This window comes from Podarcis cretensis (assembly GCF_951804945.1).
Source record: "Podarcis cretensis genome assembly, chromosome: 14".
In the NCBI taxonomy this organism is placed as follows: domain Eukaryota; kingdom Metazoa; phylum Chordata; class Lepidosauria; order Squamata; family Lacertidae; genus Podarcis; species Podarcis cretensis.
The window spans coordinates 14,743,593-14,761,573 of record NC_137183.1 but is presented as its reverse complement, the minus strand read 5'-3'; the positions used below and the strand labels follow the sequence as shown (position 1 = coordinate 14,761,573).

Genomic DNA, 17,981 nt, shown 5'->3' with positions numbered 1-17,981 from the left:
ATTAATCATTGCGCAAAGCCAAGATGCCCTTTTTTTGACAGCAATAAAAAACAACAACACATGGATGGTGAAAGCATTTGCTGTTGCAATTTATTAGAGAGATGACTGTTGAAGATATTTCTTGCTGTAAAAACATGACACAGTTTTGTATAACAATATTGGTTTTAGCAACATAGGCTACCATCCAGTGAGCCTTAAGGATGATTCTTCACTATGTACTGGACTGCAGACTACATGTCTAAATAGGGGTTAGTCTACATACCCTGAGCCTGTATTCTGCTATATCACCATTAGATGAATATGTTAACACCAGCTGGCCAGTTCTACCCATCCATTTTTCTGTGTGTGAATGAAACTAATGATAGATTTTGCCCATACTGGGGAAATAAACTACCTTCCTACTCTGCCCTCCCCAAACACCTGAAATTTGGGCTCTCCCTACAACACTGATTGGGGATACATATAGGATAAATAGAAGTACTTCTTCGCACCATGCACAATTAATTTCATAGGCTAACTACCATAAATTGGTGTGAGGAGGGCCACTTAGCTTACGTGGTTTAATTGATCAGGGAGAACAACTATCAGTTAAGATACCAAAATGAGATGTCATTTTAGAGACATTGACATCTGAAGGCAGATGGAGAAGAGCCCAGCCCAGGCACTGTGTTTAAACTTCCCCAAACCACATAGGAAGCCACATGACTTGGCCAAAGGACTCTGGCATTGATAGGCCTTTAGTCCAATCTAGCAGGCCACTCCTTACCTGCTGTTTCAACAGGGTTCCTTTTACCAAACACCGATACCATAAAAAATCTATCCCTTTTCAGAATGATAAGGCTCTAGTGCAAGCCCTTATCAGTGCATGGTAGATCACAGCAAGAACTAGGACATTCTTGTACAGCCTTGTACAGTCTTCCAAAGCAACTATTCTATTCCGAACTTCAAAATAGAAAGCGTAATGCTGGTGGTCAACAAAAGAGGTTTAAAGATCTCTCAAGGCAAATCTATAAAAATGTAGTATAAACACCGACAACTGGGAAACACTGGCCTGTGAGCGCTCCAATTGGAGAACAGCCTTTACCAAAGGTGTCATGGGCTTTGAAGATGCTCAAACTCAGGACAAAAGGGAGAAATGTGCTAAGAGGAAGACACGCTTGGCAAACCCTCACCATGATCAACTCCCACCTGGAAACCTATGTCCCCACTGTGGAAGAACATGCGGATCCAGAATTGGCCTCTGTAGTCACTTACGGACTCATTGTTAAGACCGTGTTTATGGAAGACAATCTTACTTGGCTACGAATGATCGCCAAAGACGGAGAGGTTCAAGGATAATGGAAATTGGAGTCCAACAACATTGGGAAGGCCCCAGGTTCCCCACCCCATCATAAAATGCAAGCATGACTTAAGCATTGGGAAGGGCCTGTAGTTCAGTGGTACATCGCCTGATTTGCATGTCAAAGGTGCCAGGATGAAACCCTGGCACCTCTAGTTAAAAGGATCTCAGCTGACTTCTGATCTTGGAGAGCAGCTGGCAGCTGAAGTAAACTGTACTGTGCTAGATGGATCAATACGACCAAAATAGTTTCAATGGGAAGGAGGGGGAAATTTTGCCCAGGGCCAACTTATTTCCTTGGAAGATCAGTGGCACAATTCTAGTTTCCCCTAGCTATGTTCTTGAAGGAGCAGGAACCCTGAAAGTATCTAATATGGTCAATCTTACTCAGCTATGAGTGATCGCCAAAGAAGAAGAAGACAGCCTAAATAATCAAAAGAAGAAATTAATGTGTAAGTTAAATCAAATGTTTAATGACTTCATTTATTTCACTATATTAATTTAGAAACTTTGCTCTGTTTCTCTCCCCACCAGCTTATGGTTTCTGTATCTCATTGTGAACCTTAAGAAAAAGATTTAAAGGGCAAAGGAAATGGAACTAATTCTAGGCACTGTCACTGAATGAAACTTAGGCATATTTCTAAACATCACCACTCCTCAGGAACAAACCCATTGGAATTGCTTCTGGAATATTTTGCTTTTAGTGAAAAATCAGATTTTTTTGTATCCCTGAGGCATTTGATCAATGATATTTACTGAAACGAGTGAAGTAACTAGCTGTTAATATGGTTAAGGGTGTGTGCCTTTAAATCACAACTGGTACTTGTATTAAATGAGTTGTTCCAAAGAGGAGGAGGAGAACACAGCTGGTCCTTTGGTAACTGTGAATTTGGCACATCACCTTTAAACAGATTGTTAGGCCAATAGTAACATCTCCTGTACAAAATGTGTTGTGTATCAAGCCTGCAAGCTTCTTAATAAACAAGGGCCTTGGATAGAGGTTAGGAAGCACTTGTAACATGTGTACTTCAGTTTTAATACACTGTTTGTTGCAGAGTGGGGAAAAACCATTTAAAGGACTTAATATCTTTATTTAAAGGACTTCTGCAGCTTCCCCTAGGGTGGGCTCTACAGCTTACACATAGTACATTGGTACCTTGGTTCTCGAACTGAATCTGTTCCGGGAATCCGTTCAACTCCCGGAATGGTTCAAAAACCAATGTTTGGCTTCTGATTGGCTGAAGGAGCTTCCTAAAGTCAAGCGGAAGCTGCGTCAGACGTTCGGCTTCCGAAAAACATTTGCAAACTGAAACACTTACTTCTGGATTTGTGGTGTTTGGGAGCCAAAACATACAAGTACCAAGGCGTTTGAGAACCAAGGTACGGCTGTCTAATAATTTGCTTCATTTGCAATGTAAAGTGCAGGGCTCAGCTGTGGGCAGAGGACCCTTAATTCCTTTGCAAGCCTTCCAACTTTAGTTGGAAGGAAATGCACCTTTCTCTGCAAATGTATGTTTCTCCTGGTAAATTTATTTCAGAATGCAGCAGGAAACTTTTGTTTGGCAGTACCAAAGCTGTCAACCTGAAATGGACATAGAAGTAGTCATTATAGTAAACCTGCTATTATAATATTACCAAAGCAATTTTACAGCTTAATTTAGACCCAAACATGTTTACCATTGGCATCCTGCTGAATACATCAGCCTGGATTTTTGTTATTTATTTATTTTGGTCTACTGAAATATTGTTCCAATCATTTTTTTAGTAAACAGTTACATCACCGGGATTAAGTCATCCCTGACGGTGAAGTGCGCATTCCTATAGAGTGAAACAGCTGAACTAAGTTTTACTATGTTTAAGAAAAGAGACTCTATGTTGGCATTTTCCCTGCTTATTACGGTCTGAAAACATTTCTATTTAGAGGCAACGAGCTCAGTTTTATTTCAGGCAACACTCCCATAACAGTCCAGCTTTTTTTAAAGTGTCAAATTTAGCAAAGAAGTGGGGGAAGATAAAAGAGACAGAAAATCCCCCCAACGAAACAATATACGTTGTCAGTTCACATTGAAAACATAACAGCCATCAGTACTTCTCTCTAAAATATGTAAGTTGATATAAACCCTCCAAACATCCAAATTGGTGCTTATAAAAATATGTTCAAATGTAGCAAGGGCAGTAAAGTCCCCAGACCATTTGGAGTCTCTTGGGAACCATAAGAGAGATTTGCCTCAGATGATAAGTCATGGGTTTGCATTTAGGATTGAACTAAAAAGGACAGGAACATTTTGCATTCTTACAAACAAACAAACAAACAAATGCTCTGGCCAACTGTGCAATTTAATTAATTCAATTGTTACTAATAAGTTTAAAAGCATAAAGTACAATGGATCATAAGGAATATTTTAGGGGACGGATATTTTTTATTCACATGAAAAATATACAGTATTGCCTTAGTCTTTTCCTGCTGACTTGGCATTTTTTATCAATTTGTACATAAACGAGAAGAAGAAAAGGAGGTTGTCATACTGTCCTTCATATTTTTCTTTCAAGAATTCCTTATGATAGTCGACTAGGAAATAATAAATTGCTTCAATGGTAGACAGGTACGTCTCTGGCTTTCCTTTCTGATGACGCCAAAAGCAGGTTTTCCGCGATTTCAGTTCAATTTGCAGCAATCCTGCATTAAGATGTAACAAAACAAAACATGTATACGCTACATTGTACATATGACTCAAATCAGCTATTGGTAACAGAATGATATAGTGGTTCTCAACCTATGGGTCCCCAGATGTTGTTGGACTTCAACTCCCATCATCCCTAGCTAGCAAGGCCAGAGCTCAGGGATGATGGGAGTTGTAGTCCAACAACATCTGGGGACCTACAGGTTGAGAACCGCTGCCAGACACTCTCAGGGAGAGGGGAGCTCTGGTTATAGGAAGCATGCAACTCCCTTGTTACAACAGCTCTGGTGGCTACTGGTCTGTTTCCGGGCAATCTCAAGTGTTGGTTATAGCCAAGGCTATCTGAAGGAACCTGCCCAGGCTTTTAAGATCTTTGGTCCCACCACCCTCACAGGCATGGTTGGTGGGAACATGAAGAGGACCCGGTTGGTGGCTGCTCACAGACTTTGAAACCCCCTTTCTAGAAAAGTTAGACAGGCTCCCTTCTAGTTGATTTTCCACTAGCACAGGCAAACTCAGCCCTCCAGATGTTTTGGGACTACAACTCCCATCATCCCAAGCTAACAGGACCAGTGGTCAGGGATGATGGGAATTATAGTCTCAAAACAGCTGGAGGGCCGAGTTTGCCTATGCCTGCACTAGCAGGTAGAAGCTTTTTAGTGTTTAATGCTTTATTATGTTTTTATATAGGTTGGAAACCGTCCAGAGTGGCTGGGGCAACCCAATCAGATGGTTCGGGTACAAACAACAACAACAACAACAACAACAACAACAACAACAACAACAATTTTATAGCCCACCCATCTGGATGGGTTTCCCCAGCCACTCTGGGCAGCTCCCAATATTAATAATAACTTTTAAAAGCAACAAAACATCAAAAATTAAAAACTTCCCTAACCAGGGCTGCCTTCAGATGTCTTCTATGAGTCAGAGAGTTGTTTATTTCCTTGACATCTGATGGGGAGGGCATTCCACAGGGCGGGCGCCACTACTGAGAAGGCCCTCTGCCCTCTGATGATGATCATTAATTCCAACCAGCCTTTGAGAACTGACTGTTTTTTAAGGAAAGGGTTTTAATAGTGCTGTTCTATTTATATTACCCATATTTCAGTAAATTTGTTTCTTATGTTTTTAAAATTCTACTAGAGTTTAATTACTTTTTAACATTAATCTTTTATCCTTTTGTGTTTTATCTGTGTTGTTTTGATTTGTGGAAGCTGCCTTGAGTCCCAGTACAGGAAAAGGGCAGGATATAAATAAATATAACAACAATTCCTTCCAGTAGCACCTTAAAGACCAACTAAGTCAGTTCTTGGTATGAGCTTTCGTGTGCATGCACACTTCATCAGACACGAAAGCTCATACCAAGAACTAACTTAGTTGGTCTTTAAGGTGCTACCGGAAGGAATTTTTTTATTTTGTTTTGACTATGGCAGACCAACACGGCTACCTATCTGTAACTATAACAACAATTTCATTTCTCTAATCAGGAAACTAGTCCACTTAGGGGCTGGATGCAAGGGACTGTACCTGGTGTTGGACCACAAGGCATTTAATTGCGACTAGAACCATGCCCATGCATAGCTATGGGGATCCATTGCTTCATCTATATGGATTGTTCAATTTGTTCATGCATCGAAGTAACGAGACTGATGTGTCAAGCACATCCCTTTGATTTGCACTTTTATTAATCTGCAGCACTGGGCTTTAGAATCTGGCGTTAACATACCTTGGAGCCGCTCATCTGTGATTATTTTGTTCGTTTGATTCCAAGTGCTATCAATAAACACAATTCTCTTCAATGGAGCATTTCTGTTCATGCTGTTAAACTGGTGTTCGCCCAAGTCGCTTTCACTGCCTGACTCTGTTTTCGCACATTTGAGGACTGGTTCTGCTGATGAGTCCTCGTCCTCGTCACAGTCAACCTTCTTCTTAGATTTGTTTTGCAAACAGACGGGAATGTCATTTATTGAAACTGAATTAGGCCCAGGAAAGATAAGTGCAATCTAGAAGAAAAACAGACACAATGTTGGCGTTATTTGGGATGGGAGGGATCCGTGCAAGGTGCCACAGCTACTCAAAAAAACAGAACTACCTCTCAGCACAGCATCTTCATAAACACTAATGTCAATAGGAACCAACAAAAAAGCCAGTGACAGGGCTGTAACACGATCCTCCCTCTCATAAAACATGCAGGACAGAATGGATAGATGCAGGGCAGACTCTTTGCCTGCTCACAAGCTGAACTAACCAATTTCTCTGACACCCAGAAGCAAAAACTGCTGGTGGGGAGGGTGTGGGTGTGTGTTTGTGTCACATCCTACCCACCCCTACAAAAAGTGAACTTGTCGCAGTATTATTACTATATTATTATATTATATTATATTAATTATATATTATATTATATTATATTAATTATATTATATTATATTATATTATATTAATTATATATTATATTATATTATATTATATTATATTATATTATATTATATTATATTATATTATATTATATTATTAATTTATACCCCACCCATCTGGCTGGGTTTCCTCAGCCACTCTGGGCAGCTCCCAACAGAATATTAAAAACAATACAGTGTCAGACATTAAAAACTTCCCTAAACAAGGCTGCCTTCAGTTGTCTTTTAACAGTAAAATAGTTGTTTATTGTCTTGACATCTGCTGTGAGGGCGTTCCACAGGGCGGGCGCCACTACCGAGAAGGCCCTCTGCCTGGTTCCCTGTAACCTCACTCCTCGCAGCGAGGGAACCGCCAGGAGGCCCTCAGCGCTGGACCTCAGTGTCTGAGCTGGATGATAAGGGTGGAGACGCTCCTTCAGGTATACAGGACCGAGGCCGTTGAGGGCTTTAAAGGTCAGCGCCAACACTTTGAATTGTGCTCGGAAACATACTGGGAGCCAATGCAGATCTCTCAGGACCGGTGTTATGTGGTCCCGGCAGCCTCTCCCAGTCACCAGTCTAGCTGCCGCATTCTGGATTAACTGTAGTTTCCAGGTCACCTTCAAAGGTAGCATTGCAGTAATCCAAGCGGGAGATAACTAGAGAATGCACCACTCTGGTGAGACAGTCTGCAGGCAGGCAGGGTCTCAGCCTGCGTACCAGGTGGAGCTGGTATACAGCCGCCCTGGACACAGAATTAACCTGCGCCTCCATGGACAGCTGTGAGTCCAAAATGACTCCCGGGCTGCCTCAGAACACCTCAGAAGTCCCCGTGCGGTATTCTATTCTATCCCCCCACCAAGGGAAGTATTAAGAATTTTGCAGGCCTTCTAACCAGTCACAGAAAAATTCTCTTGAGAAAAAAGGCCTTGTGTGGAGGCATTGCCTTTCTTCTCTCTCTCATCATCTAAGAGCACACTCTCTCCTTCCTGGTTGTGGGAAAGAGATTTAGATCCAGTTCCTGCCTAATTATAATCTAGCTAGCTAGGGCAAGTCCCTATCAGGAACCTAGTCTGGGGAGACCCCAAGTTGTTCAAATGGACTAGGGCATTTAGGACAATGCCCCCGGCCTGCTTAGTTTTGTCCTCCACCAATGCTTCCTTCTACCCGCTACCCTAACCATGTCAAATCTCCTAAGAACCATCTTTCTCCACATGACTCTCAAACTCTGTGCAAGCATGGCTCTCACTGATGTCTGTTTTTAGCTTTATATATATAATTGCATAGCAGTATATAAATATTTTAAGAAATAAATATGGAGGGACACAGGTTAATTGTCCCTGGTGTAGACCTACGTAGGTGAATACATATCCTTCCCTCTGTAGGTAAAGTATCTCCAGAGTAGATATTGCGTACATCAGAAAAGCAAAAAGTATAATTTCTTGCCTGTCAAATCAGGAGGAACCCAATACAAGTGGCAAATGCAATATAAAATATGGTAACTGGGAAATTGTGGTGTATAATTTAGAGAAGTGGAGAGTGGGGGAGCAACAAGCCACTTATTTTTCCCTTTTCTACGTGCAGAAGGGATTCTGAACCCCAGGTGAGCCCTGATATTCTCTTTGTGGCAGCATTGTGGATTTCATAGGCATCAGCAAGAAGGAAAGAGGAAGGAAACGAGGAAATATCTCCCCCATACTACTTCTAGACAACCCTTACTTCGTGTCTCATTCCTTCGTAGTCTGGAATACAAGGATATGTGTAAATGGTAACTTCTTCGGGCGCCAGGAGCTTGGCATGTACAGCTGTGCTTTTGCCATCCGTTTCATTGGGATGCTTAATGATGTCAATTTTCAATGGGAGCTGAAACCAAGAGCACAAGTATATACATTGGAGAAAAGGCACTCCCCATTCCATTTCATAAGAAAAATAAGTAACTGGCTGAACATTTTGCATTTGGGTACAGGCAGCACTGTACAAGATACACACATACTGCATCAGTGCCTATTAAAAGTCATTGCTTTCCTCAGCAGATCTGCTTAAAGCAGTGGGAACGCACATTGACCGGACAACTTCCACCAAAATAAATTGTTTCTGAGCCCTATGGGTCAAAGCAGCAGGGTGCAGACTGAGTGAATAAAAGATGTTACTGCCTTTCACCCAACCTACTCTAACTGGAAGTCATCTCCAAGGTCTCAGAAAGACATCTTTCCTATTAGAAAGGACCTTGGATAGCAACTGATTTGCAGTACTAGGGATTTCATCTGGAATCAGGGCCCCCTCTTCTTCTTGTACCACTAGAGTTTGGCAAGCCTGTAGCAAGTTCTGAAGAAAAACAGAGTTTTGGGTTGCCGCAGCTTGTTTTTAAAACTATATTGCAAAAACATGAGTCTCACTTCATTCTTCCCCAGTTCGTTTATTAGAATGATTCACTGTGACTAAAACTTGCTAAAATTGACAAATTAGATCAAAAATAAGATATATCTTGCACTAACCTTCACAACAGGAATTTCTCCAGTGGGAACAGTTTCAACTGGAACATAGCATGTGTAACAATAGAACATCCTTGAACTATTACATCTGGGACATTTTGATCTCCCTTGTTTTGGGGCTCTTTCAAGAACAGTCTGAGGCGCTAGATGCAGGTTTTCAAGTGGTGTTTCCTGCAACATCGACGTAGTCTGTGAATCTGAACTATTCAGGCCTTCCAAATTTCTTTTTATTCCCTGGTGGCTCTTTTGGTCATCTTCTGAAATCACAGGTGAATTGAAAGACATCTTACTTTCAAGTAATATCCTTGGACCTGTTACAGGGAGAATAAAAATCACAACGGCTTTCAACATGGGCCAATTTCCACAGAAACATTTTGACAGTCATAGCAAAACTTTTATGATTTTAGATCAACTTAAGTCAATGGCTATTTTGATTTTAAAAAACAAAAACAAAAAACTAGGGGCGCTTTTGAAGATCTTCTTTTTTGAAACACTTTATGGTGGGACATATCTTATGATGACTGGGTACAAGATTGCAGTCTTAATATCTTCCCGATGACTGCAAGTTTCACATACACGTATCTTTGGGGGAAAAACATGACTGAGCCGGCCAAAAAGACAGATTCAGCTTCTGATGTGACACCACTAGCCTGCTTTTAGGTAGGTTTGCAGAGGAGTGTGCAAAACACCTAATTCAATGCATGACAGTGGCTTAGGAGGAATATAGGGAGCTGCCTGATACAGAGTCAGGCCACTGGACCATAGCTCAGTACTGTCTACAATGATTGGCAGAGTCTCTCCCAGCCCTACCTAGAGACTGTCTGCATTTCTTAGCTCTTACCAGTGAGCTACAGTCCTTCTTCCCTACATTTGGCCATAAAGTAATCTAATGGAAAGCAGGACCTACCTTTTGTCCCACATATCTCATAGGCAGATTGTGAGAATTATCTCCTGCTTAAGCCTTGATAGTTTAAACATCTGCTTCTCAATAGTTTAAATATCTGCTTCTCTAGGGTTTTAATTCTATGGCCTAATTGATGAGTAAAAAGGTAAAGGTCCAGTTGTGGCCGAGTCTGGGGTTGCGGCATTCATCTTGCTTTATTGGCCGAGGGAGCCAGCGTACAACTTCCAGGTCATGTGGCCAGCATGATTAAGCCGCTTCTGGCGAACCAGAGCAGCACACAGAAACGCCGTTTACCTTCCCGCCGGAGCGGTACCTATTTATCTACTAGCACTTTGACGTGCTTTCGAACTGCTAGGTTGGCAGGAGCAGGGACCGAGCAACGGGAGCTCACCCCATCGCGGGGATTCGAACCGCCGACCTTCTGATCGGCAAGTCCTAGGCTTTGTGGTTTAACCCAAAGCGCCACCCGTGAGTACAACACAGTAATTTCCTACACTGATATGACAATGTGTTTTTTTGTAAAAACCAATTTAGCTGTATTTTTAAATGCATTTTGCTGGGCTTCTTATGTTCCTGTATTCTTATGTCCTAAGTCACTTAAGGGCCTTGGCGGGCCAGGTGTGGGAAAACATTTAAAAACAAATAGGTAACTAGGTAGACAGACACATAAGCATAAATATGAATATATTAAAGTGCTTATCTTGAATGGCCGAGACAAAATTACAGATAAGCAGGTTATTTAGCCTATAACAGTGCAATCTTATATATGTTTACTCAGAAATAAGACCCACTGAGTGCAGTGGGGTGGCTTAGCTCCAGGTAAATGCATGTACCACAACCCAAACCTTTGGAAAAGTCAAGTAGCCCTACAAATGCAAAAACAAAGCAATTATAACATTTTCTCTGTAAACATTGTCCACGGAACATTGCTAGTTTAGATATTTTGCCAACCGTCTGGAGTTAACATTTGTAATGGCTGTTTATGTAGTGGTACTTTTTAAAGAAAGCGATAACTTTCCAGCTTCACAAAGCTTGGAACCGTCACTTTTCTTGGTGGAAGAACACAGCAACGGTACTAAATTTGTTTTTGTTGTTTTCATGTAACAAACCTCACTTCCAATTTGCAGTTTTAGTGCTTTCTCCTCCTGAACAGGGGGGAAAATTGAGTCCGTTTACTCTGGAAAGCTCGCGAAGTAAGCATCTCAGGTTTGGGCTAAAACCTTCTAACCACACAGATTCCTCAGCGAGAGAGCAGGAAGTTATTTTAATTTGTTATGCATTCCCAGCCTACAAACGGATACGCTTTACTATAATGTCTCATGGCAGATTGGTGTTTAAATCTGAAGCCCCAAAGGGCTGTCATTGAGACCATACGGGTGAACGCTGCTAACAAAGGAAAGGCAAAAACTTCCACGGTCTCCTGAAAATGTACCTGCAAAGTTGTCACTCTGAATTTACATTGCTTGAGACAAGTTAACATATGCAGCGCCTATTCCACACATTTCATGGAGGGAGGGGGATAGGTGCATAATAGGAGTATGAAACTAGGACCGGGCAAGTTTCTTCCCATGAACCATCTCAGTTGTGTTCAAGCTAGTTCTTTCTTCACTCAGAGCACAGAGGTTCTGGCACAATGTACAGTGGTACCTCGAGTTAAGTACTTAATTCGTTCCGGAGGTCCGTTCTTAACCTGAAACTGTTCTTAACCTGAAGCACAATTTCTGTTCTCATCCTGAAGCAAAGTTCTCAACCTGAAGCACTATTTCTGGGTTAGCTGAGTTTGTAACCTGAAGCGTATGTAACCCGAGGTACCACTGTATTGTACCTAGGGTGGTCAGATGCAAAAGAACACAGGGCTCCTGCACCTTTAATAGTTATATGTAGGACATCACCTAACTTCTGAAGGTACAGGAACCTTTTTGGATTTTTGAAGCCATCCAGATTCTAATGTACTCCATTAGCCACATATATCCATATACAGTGGTACAGTGGTGCCTCGCAAGACGAAAAGAATCCGTTCCGCGATTCTCTTCGTCTAGCGGTTTTTTCGTCTTGCGAAGCAAGCCCATTGACGGCTTAGCGGATTAGCGCTATTAGCGGCTTAGCGGCTTTTAGCGGCTTAGCGGATAAGCGGCTTAGCGGCTTAGAAAAAGGGGGGGGAGGGAAAAAAAGTCGGAAAAACTCGCAAGACATTTCGTCTTGCGAAGCAAGCCCATAGAGAAATTCGTTTTGCGAAGCGCCTCCAAAATGGAAAACCCTTTCGTCTAGCGGGTTTTTCGTCTTGCGAGGCGTTCGTCTTGCGGGGCACCACTGTACCTCGGGTTACATACGCTTCAGGTTACATACGCTTCAGGTTACAGACTCTGCTAACCCAGAAATAGTACCACAGGTTAAGAACTTTGCTTCAGGATGAGAACAGAAATTGTGCTCTGGCAGTGCAGCGGCAGCAGGAGGCCCTATTAGCTAAAGTGGTGTTTCAGGTTAAGAACAGTTTCAGGTTAAGAACGGACCTCCGGAACGAATTAAGTACTTAACCCAAGGTACCACTGTATATCCATAGTGGATACTGCAGAAAACAGGAAAGGCAACACCTCTGTGTTCTCATGGAAAAGTACAGTGGTACCTTGGTTCTCAAACACCTTGGTACTCAAACACCTTGGCTCCCAAACTCCGAATACTCGCAAGTGTTCCAGTTTTCGAATGTTTTTTGGAAGCCAAACGTCCGATGCGGCTGTCAGCTATTGTTTCCGGGGCACCTGCACCAATCACAAGCTGTGCCTTGGTTTTCGAACATATTGGAAGTCAAACGGACTTCTGGAACAGATTAAGTCTGGTGCTTCTGTTTTTGCTATTTATTTTGCGTTTTTGTTTTTGAGGCTTTTCTGGTTCATTTGCTTTTGTGACTGTGTGGAACCCAGTTCAGCTACTGACTGATTGATTGTGTGACTGTGGGAATGGATAAAAGCCCCCCATCCAAACAATGACTATTATCAGTGCAGGTAAGAGAAAAAAAATAATTGTAGTTTTTATCATCTACAATACTGTCTTACTTTATAGTACAGTACATTGATTATTGCTTTCATTTTATGCATCAATGGTCTTGTTAGATAATTTATGTTAAATTGCTGTTTTAGGGGTTGTTTTTAAAAGTCTGGAACAGATTAATCCGTTTTGCATTACTTTCTATGGGAAAGCGCGCCTTGGTTTTGGAACGCTTTGGTATTAGAACGGACTTCCGGAATGGATTAAGTTTGAGTACCAAGGTACCACTGTACCTGCAAAGTTGAGCAATAAACTACATCTTTCACATTTTGTCAGTGGAACTCAAGCACATCTTGTATTAATGAATGCTTCGTTCCAACTGCTGATCACAGTCACAAATTTCTGGCCAAGAACCTTAAGGCCAAGCTGGATCACTGTTACTTGGACTGCATAGACACTATACCTTTAAAGCACATTTCTCCCCTCAAATAATTCTTGGCACTGTAGTTTGTCAACAGGTTGCTGGGAATTGTAACAATAAAAGGGGTAAATACAGTGCCCAGAATTCATTTTTTGGGGGGAGGGGGGTTAGGGAGATGCACTTCAAATGCGTTTTTTTTTTATAGAATATTTATTAAAGTTTTCAAGAAATAATACAATATAAAATGAAAAAGAAAAAGATAAAAAGATAACAAAAATACAAAAAAGAAAAATACAGAAATACAAAAGTAGTTAAAAAACACATAAAATTTCCATTACTCGTTTTCTTTTAACTTATTTTCCAGAGCTCCTCATACCTCCCTTCCTTGTATTCCAATTCAAATTGTTAGTTCAACAAATCCTCACCATTTGTTTGTACTTTTTTCTGAACCTTATTTTTCATATCTCTTAAGCATTACAGCTGGAAACCACTTAATTTCTGTTCAACATCATCCTAACATTCAGCACTTCAAATGCGTTTTAAAGGTGCATTATGTATGCAGGCCCACAATCATTACTAAGATTTCTTAGCTGATATTTAAAATGACAGATTCCACTTCTAAGTCTCCCTCCCCCAATTCAACACCAGCCCACCTTGTGGATTGCGCTAATACCACACACAGGAAATATAAGATCTTGTCTTTCTCACAGATGCTGGAAGCACTTGCTGCTTTCTAAGATCAGACAGTTCAGCAACTAGGAAAGCACAACTGAGGATCATTCTACAACATTTTGAGAAAATGCGGGAAGGGGAAGACTTCCACATGTTCAGGAACCACACTGGTAATTCATTGGAGTGGTACAATAACTGGGTGTTGTTTGGAACCCAAGGAGATCAAAGCAGTTGGAGAACTCTGATTTCCCCCCAGTGACCCAGTCCTTATCTTGTTGCCTACTCAAATCATCCCTGATCACTGGTTCTGCTAGCTAGGAATGATGGGAGTTGTAGTCCAACAACAGATGAGGTCCTGAAGTTGAGAAAGGTTGATCTAGCCAATGTGTGCTCTGTTGTTATAAACACAGCCTTAAGTGACTGGATAGTAAGCAAATATTCTTGCAGTTGAGGAGACTCCAGGTTTTCATTTTGCCTCATAACAAAGTTTAGGCATCACATCGACTAGATGGCCAAGGTCAAGTTGTCTGAAAACCTGTGCCCATATTGCTTTAAGCTCCAAAACACATCTTTGCTTAACTTTATTAAGAACTAAGGCCTACGTGCATTTCCTTGAGGGTAAATCCTACAGGGTGATCAACACTCTGAAATCAAACTGTAAACCTGCAAGCCCAGGAGAGGTGCATTGTTCTTCCCCAAAATTACTGGGGCCTGCTTGCTCTAAAAGCACCATTTCAATTTTAAGGCCGCAATCCTATGCATACTTACCTTAGAATAAACCTCAATGAAAACAATGGGTAAACACATGCTTGTTTGAAAGTAAGTTCCATATTTGATCCATCAGAACTTTTGAATGAATGCATTCTATGTTTTGCATCACTGCTCTCTCTTTTTTTGGTATATAATTTTATTAAGTTTTCTGTTTTACAATTTAAAATACTCCTTTTACATCCTTAAGACATCAATGACTTCCGTTCTTCTCTTTCCATGGTTCATTTTACATATACTAAATCCCTGCATACAAGAAGTGAGGTTACAGGAAACCAGGCAGAGGGCCTTCTCAGTAGTGGCGCCTGCCCTGTGTTGCGCCCTCCCATCAGATGTCAAGGAAATAAACAACTACCTGACTTTTAGAAGACATCTGAAGGCAGCCCTGTTTAGGGAAGTTGTTAATGTTTCATCGTTTATCATGTTTTTAATATTCTGTTGGGAACCACCCAGAGTGGCTGGGGAAACCCAGCCAGATAGGTGGGGTATAAATAATAATAATAATAATAATAATAATAATTATAAAAACTATACCGTTCAATATTCCATTACTCATCCATCAAATCTTGTTTACACTTTGGAATTTATCAGTTCTTAAGCTGATCGCTCGCACTGCGTTTTTATTATGATGTTTATTGCTGTGCGTTCCTGTTGTAAATTGGTGCGAATACAAAACAACAACTGTTACGATCTCACACATTACTATCGCTTTTGTTAAACCCTGCACAGGATCGGGCAAAGAAGCAACTTGGGAGAGGGTCCGAGGAAGCACCTCGGGGGGACAAGAAAAACCTCCATTCCCCTCCCATCCTTAATGGGAGATCTTCGGGGCCTCCAACCCCCCCCCCCCCACTCCCCCGGATCCCCAAATAAATAGAGAGCAGCACTTCGATCTCGTCACAACGATCACCCCTTTCCCGAAGAAAAGGGAAACCAACCTACTTTTTGCAAAGGCTAGGGGTTCTTCCCTCCGCCTCCTGAGGGTTGGGGGGGGGTCGGTCACAGCCACTGCACCGTAGAAAACGGCGTCTGTCCTCTGCTACCACCGCGTTGCAGCAGCAGCCGCACAAACACCCACACCCGGAAACGTGCGTGTATATATATTTGCGTAGATATATTTATATATTTGTCGAGATACCTCTGCCTCGAGGTCGGAACTCAAGTGCCGGGGCCGGCGGGGAAGGCCGGAAGGATTTGAGGTGGAGGACGGAGGGCGACGGGGGACGGTTGCTAAGGCGCCTTAGCAACGCCGAGAACGGACTTCCGCCACGGGCGGCGGAAAGAGGCGCTGACTGGGAAAAGGGGGCCGTGCGCAAAGGGCTCCATGGCTGCCTCAGAGAGCAGTACGGCGCCCACAAAGGTCGGGGGGTTAATATAAGCCTTCCTTTGAATTGAAGTTGCCTCCTGAAAGGCTTAACAGCGCGCATGTTTACTCAAAAAGCCCCTCTCCCTCTTTTCCATGGGACTTGCTCCGGGTAAATGCGCACTTCTTTAGGATCAAGCATCCATTGAAAGTGAGAATAGTGAAGGAACATGCTTAGGATTGGGCCATGGGCCTAGTCAAGAGGTGGGGCAGATGCTGCCCTAAATCCTCAATAATAATAATAGTAATAAAAAATTTTCAGTTAAGGTAAAAGGTGAAGGGACCCCTGACCATTAGGTCCAGTCGTGGTCGACTGGGGTTGCTGCGCTCATCTTGCTTTATTGGCCGAGGGAGCCAGCATACAGCTTCCGGGTCATGTGGCCAGCATGACTAAACCACTTCTGGCGAACCAGAGCAGCGCATGGAAACGCCGTTTACCTTCCCGCCGGAGTGGTACCTATTTATCTACTTGCACTTTGACGTGCTTTCGAACTGCTAGGTTGGCAGGAGCAGGGACCAAGCAACAGGAGCTCACCCCGTCGCGGGGATTTGAACCTCTGACCTGATCGGCAAGTCCTAGGCTCTGTAGTTTAACCCACAGTGCCAACCGTGTCCCTATTTTTTATTTTAGCCTCATTATAACAATACCAAAAGGGTATTGGGCTGCTAATGGATGCCCGTTCCCATGTGAGGGAGGTTGCTGCCTAGAAAACAAATGCATCCCATAAATACAGTGCTTTTTTAATAGAAAAAAATGTGGTACTCGCCATTAAGTTGTTACAGTCCTTTTAATATGAGTAACCACACCCCCCGGGGCGGGGGGAACCCTGCAGAAATATATATGACTAAGAGCTATTCTGGGATCGGTAGTTGCAGATTTCCTGCTGTGAAAACGAGAGCAATTTAGTGGTAGCACTTTGGATATGTTTTGTTTGCTAGAAATAATTTTTACACATATAGCATCTGCCACACGCGGAGTGGGGTGGGGGTATTGTGCACCAGATTGTGAGACCAGTAAGTGTGCAGCTTCTTTTTTTAACCATCTCAGTAGTCCAGTTTATTTTATTTCTATTGGATTTGTTTACAGAAAGTAACTCAAAGGGGCTTACAAAATAATTGTGTACAAACCAGCTCATTTTTGCATTTGGAGTATCTCTTCTCTAGCTGTTAAATGGAAAGCAAAACGACAGCAAGATGCTTTTGGCTTTTATGCCTTTTGATGGATCGGAACTGCACTCAGAATGTAAAAGGCAATGTTTCAATCTATGTATTGTATTCGGTATAATATTTTATGGCCAGTAGCATGTTATACACCCATTTCCCCTCTGGCACAGAGCAGCTTCTTTTCTTATACTAACAACCCATACTTAGGGCCATTACAGCTGTTGTCTGGCTACTTGAACAATGAAATCTTTCATTAGATTCCACCCACCTCAAAAACAAAACAAAAGCACCTCACAGCAATATTGTGGCAAGCTGAAACATGACTTTGGCATGACTTCACCTGGTTTTTGGCACGATGGGTCCAAACTGCTAATTTGGACACCTCTGAATACATCCTCAGCCCTTTTGGATGAGGCATTGCCAGATTTGGTGTAATGGGCCCAACCTGCGCCAAGTTGGATGGCTCTGAAGGTATTGTTGCCTAATTTGGTCTGATGGTTCCCAAGGGGGAGCCAGTGCTCTTAGTCTACATTTGGATGCCAGGCATCATTTTGAAACAAGGTGGTGGACTGAAATGTGACTTTGGCATGAGATTACCCAATTTGGCGTGACGGTTACAAGCAAGGCTTTCCAAGGTGGAAATGGTGTTTTGTGGCCATATTTGGATGCTGTTGGATGCACAGAACCCTCTCTGTGTGTGCGCGCACGCACGCACACACACACAGCCCCAAAACTCACACAGCCCTTTTAAAAATCAGAATTTTCTTTGGTTTTTTTTTAATTAAATTCCTAGGCAGCA

General features: G+C 42.3%; 2 protein-coding genes across 4 annotated transcripts in view; one reads left to right on the top strand and one right to left on the bottom strand.

Annotated features, from left to right (window-relative positions):
* Nucleotides 1–63: 63 nt before the first annotated feature.
* On the bottom strand, nucleotides 64–16,082 carry DTWD1 (DTW domain containing 1; the record flags this gene model as incomplete). Of its 2 annotated transcripts, none has more annotated exons than XM_079953425.1 (6): nucleotides 64–1,522; nucleotides 1,553–4,016; nucleotides 5,750–6,026; nucleotides 8,136–8,279; nucleotides 8,912–9,219; nucleotides 15,800–16,082. In XM_079953425.1, the coding sequence occupies 5 exons, from the start codon at nucleotides 16,080–16,082 to the stop codon at nucleotides 3,790–3,792; spliced, it is 1,239 nt and encodes a 412-aa protein (XP_079809551.1). In that variant the 3' UTR covers nucleotides 64–1,522; nucleotides 1,553–3,789. The 2 variants fall into 2 exon arrangements, with proteins under 2 accessions (XP_079809551.1, XP_079809552.1); XM_079953426.1 differs by lacking the exon at nucleotides 15,800–16,082 and adding an exon at nucleotides 15,598–15,792.
* FAM227B (family with sequence similarity 227 member B) overlaps nucleotides 15,903–17,981 on the top strand; it is a 116,385-nt gene continuing 114,306 nt past the window's right edge. The window contains exon 1 of one of the 2 annotated variants that reach the window (XM_079953338.1): nucleotides 15,903–16,015. In XM_079953338.1, coding sequence (XP_079809464.1) covers nucleotides 15,980–16,015 — 36 coding nt within the window. In that variant the 5' untranslated portion in view covers nucleotides 15,903–15,979. Of the gene's footprint in view, nucleotides 16,131–17,981 lie in introns of both variants that reach the window. The other variant, XM_079953339.1, reaches the window with a different exon arrangement.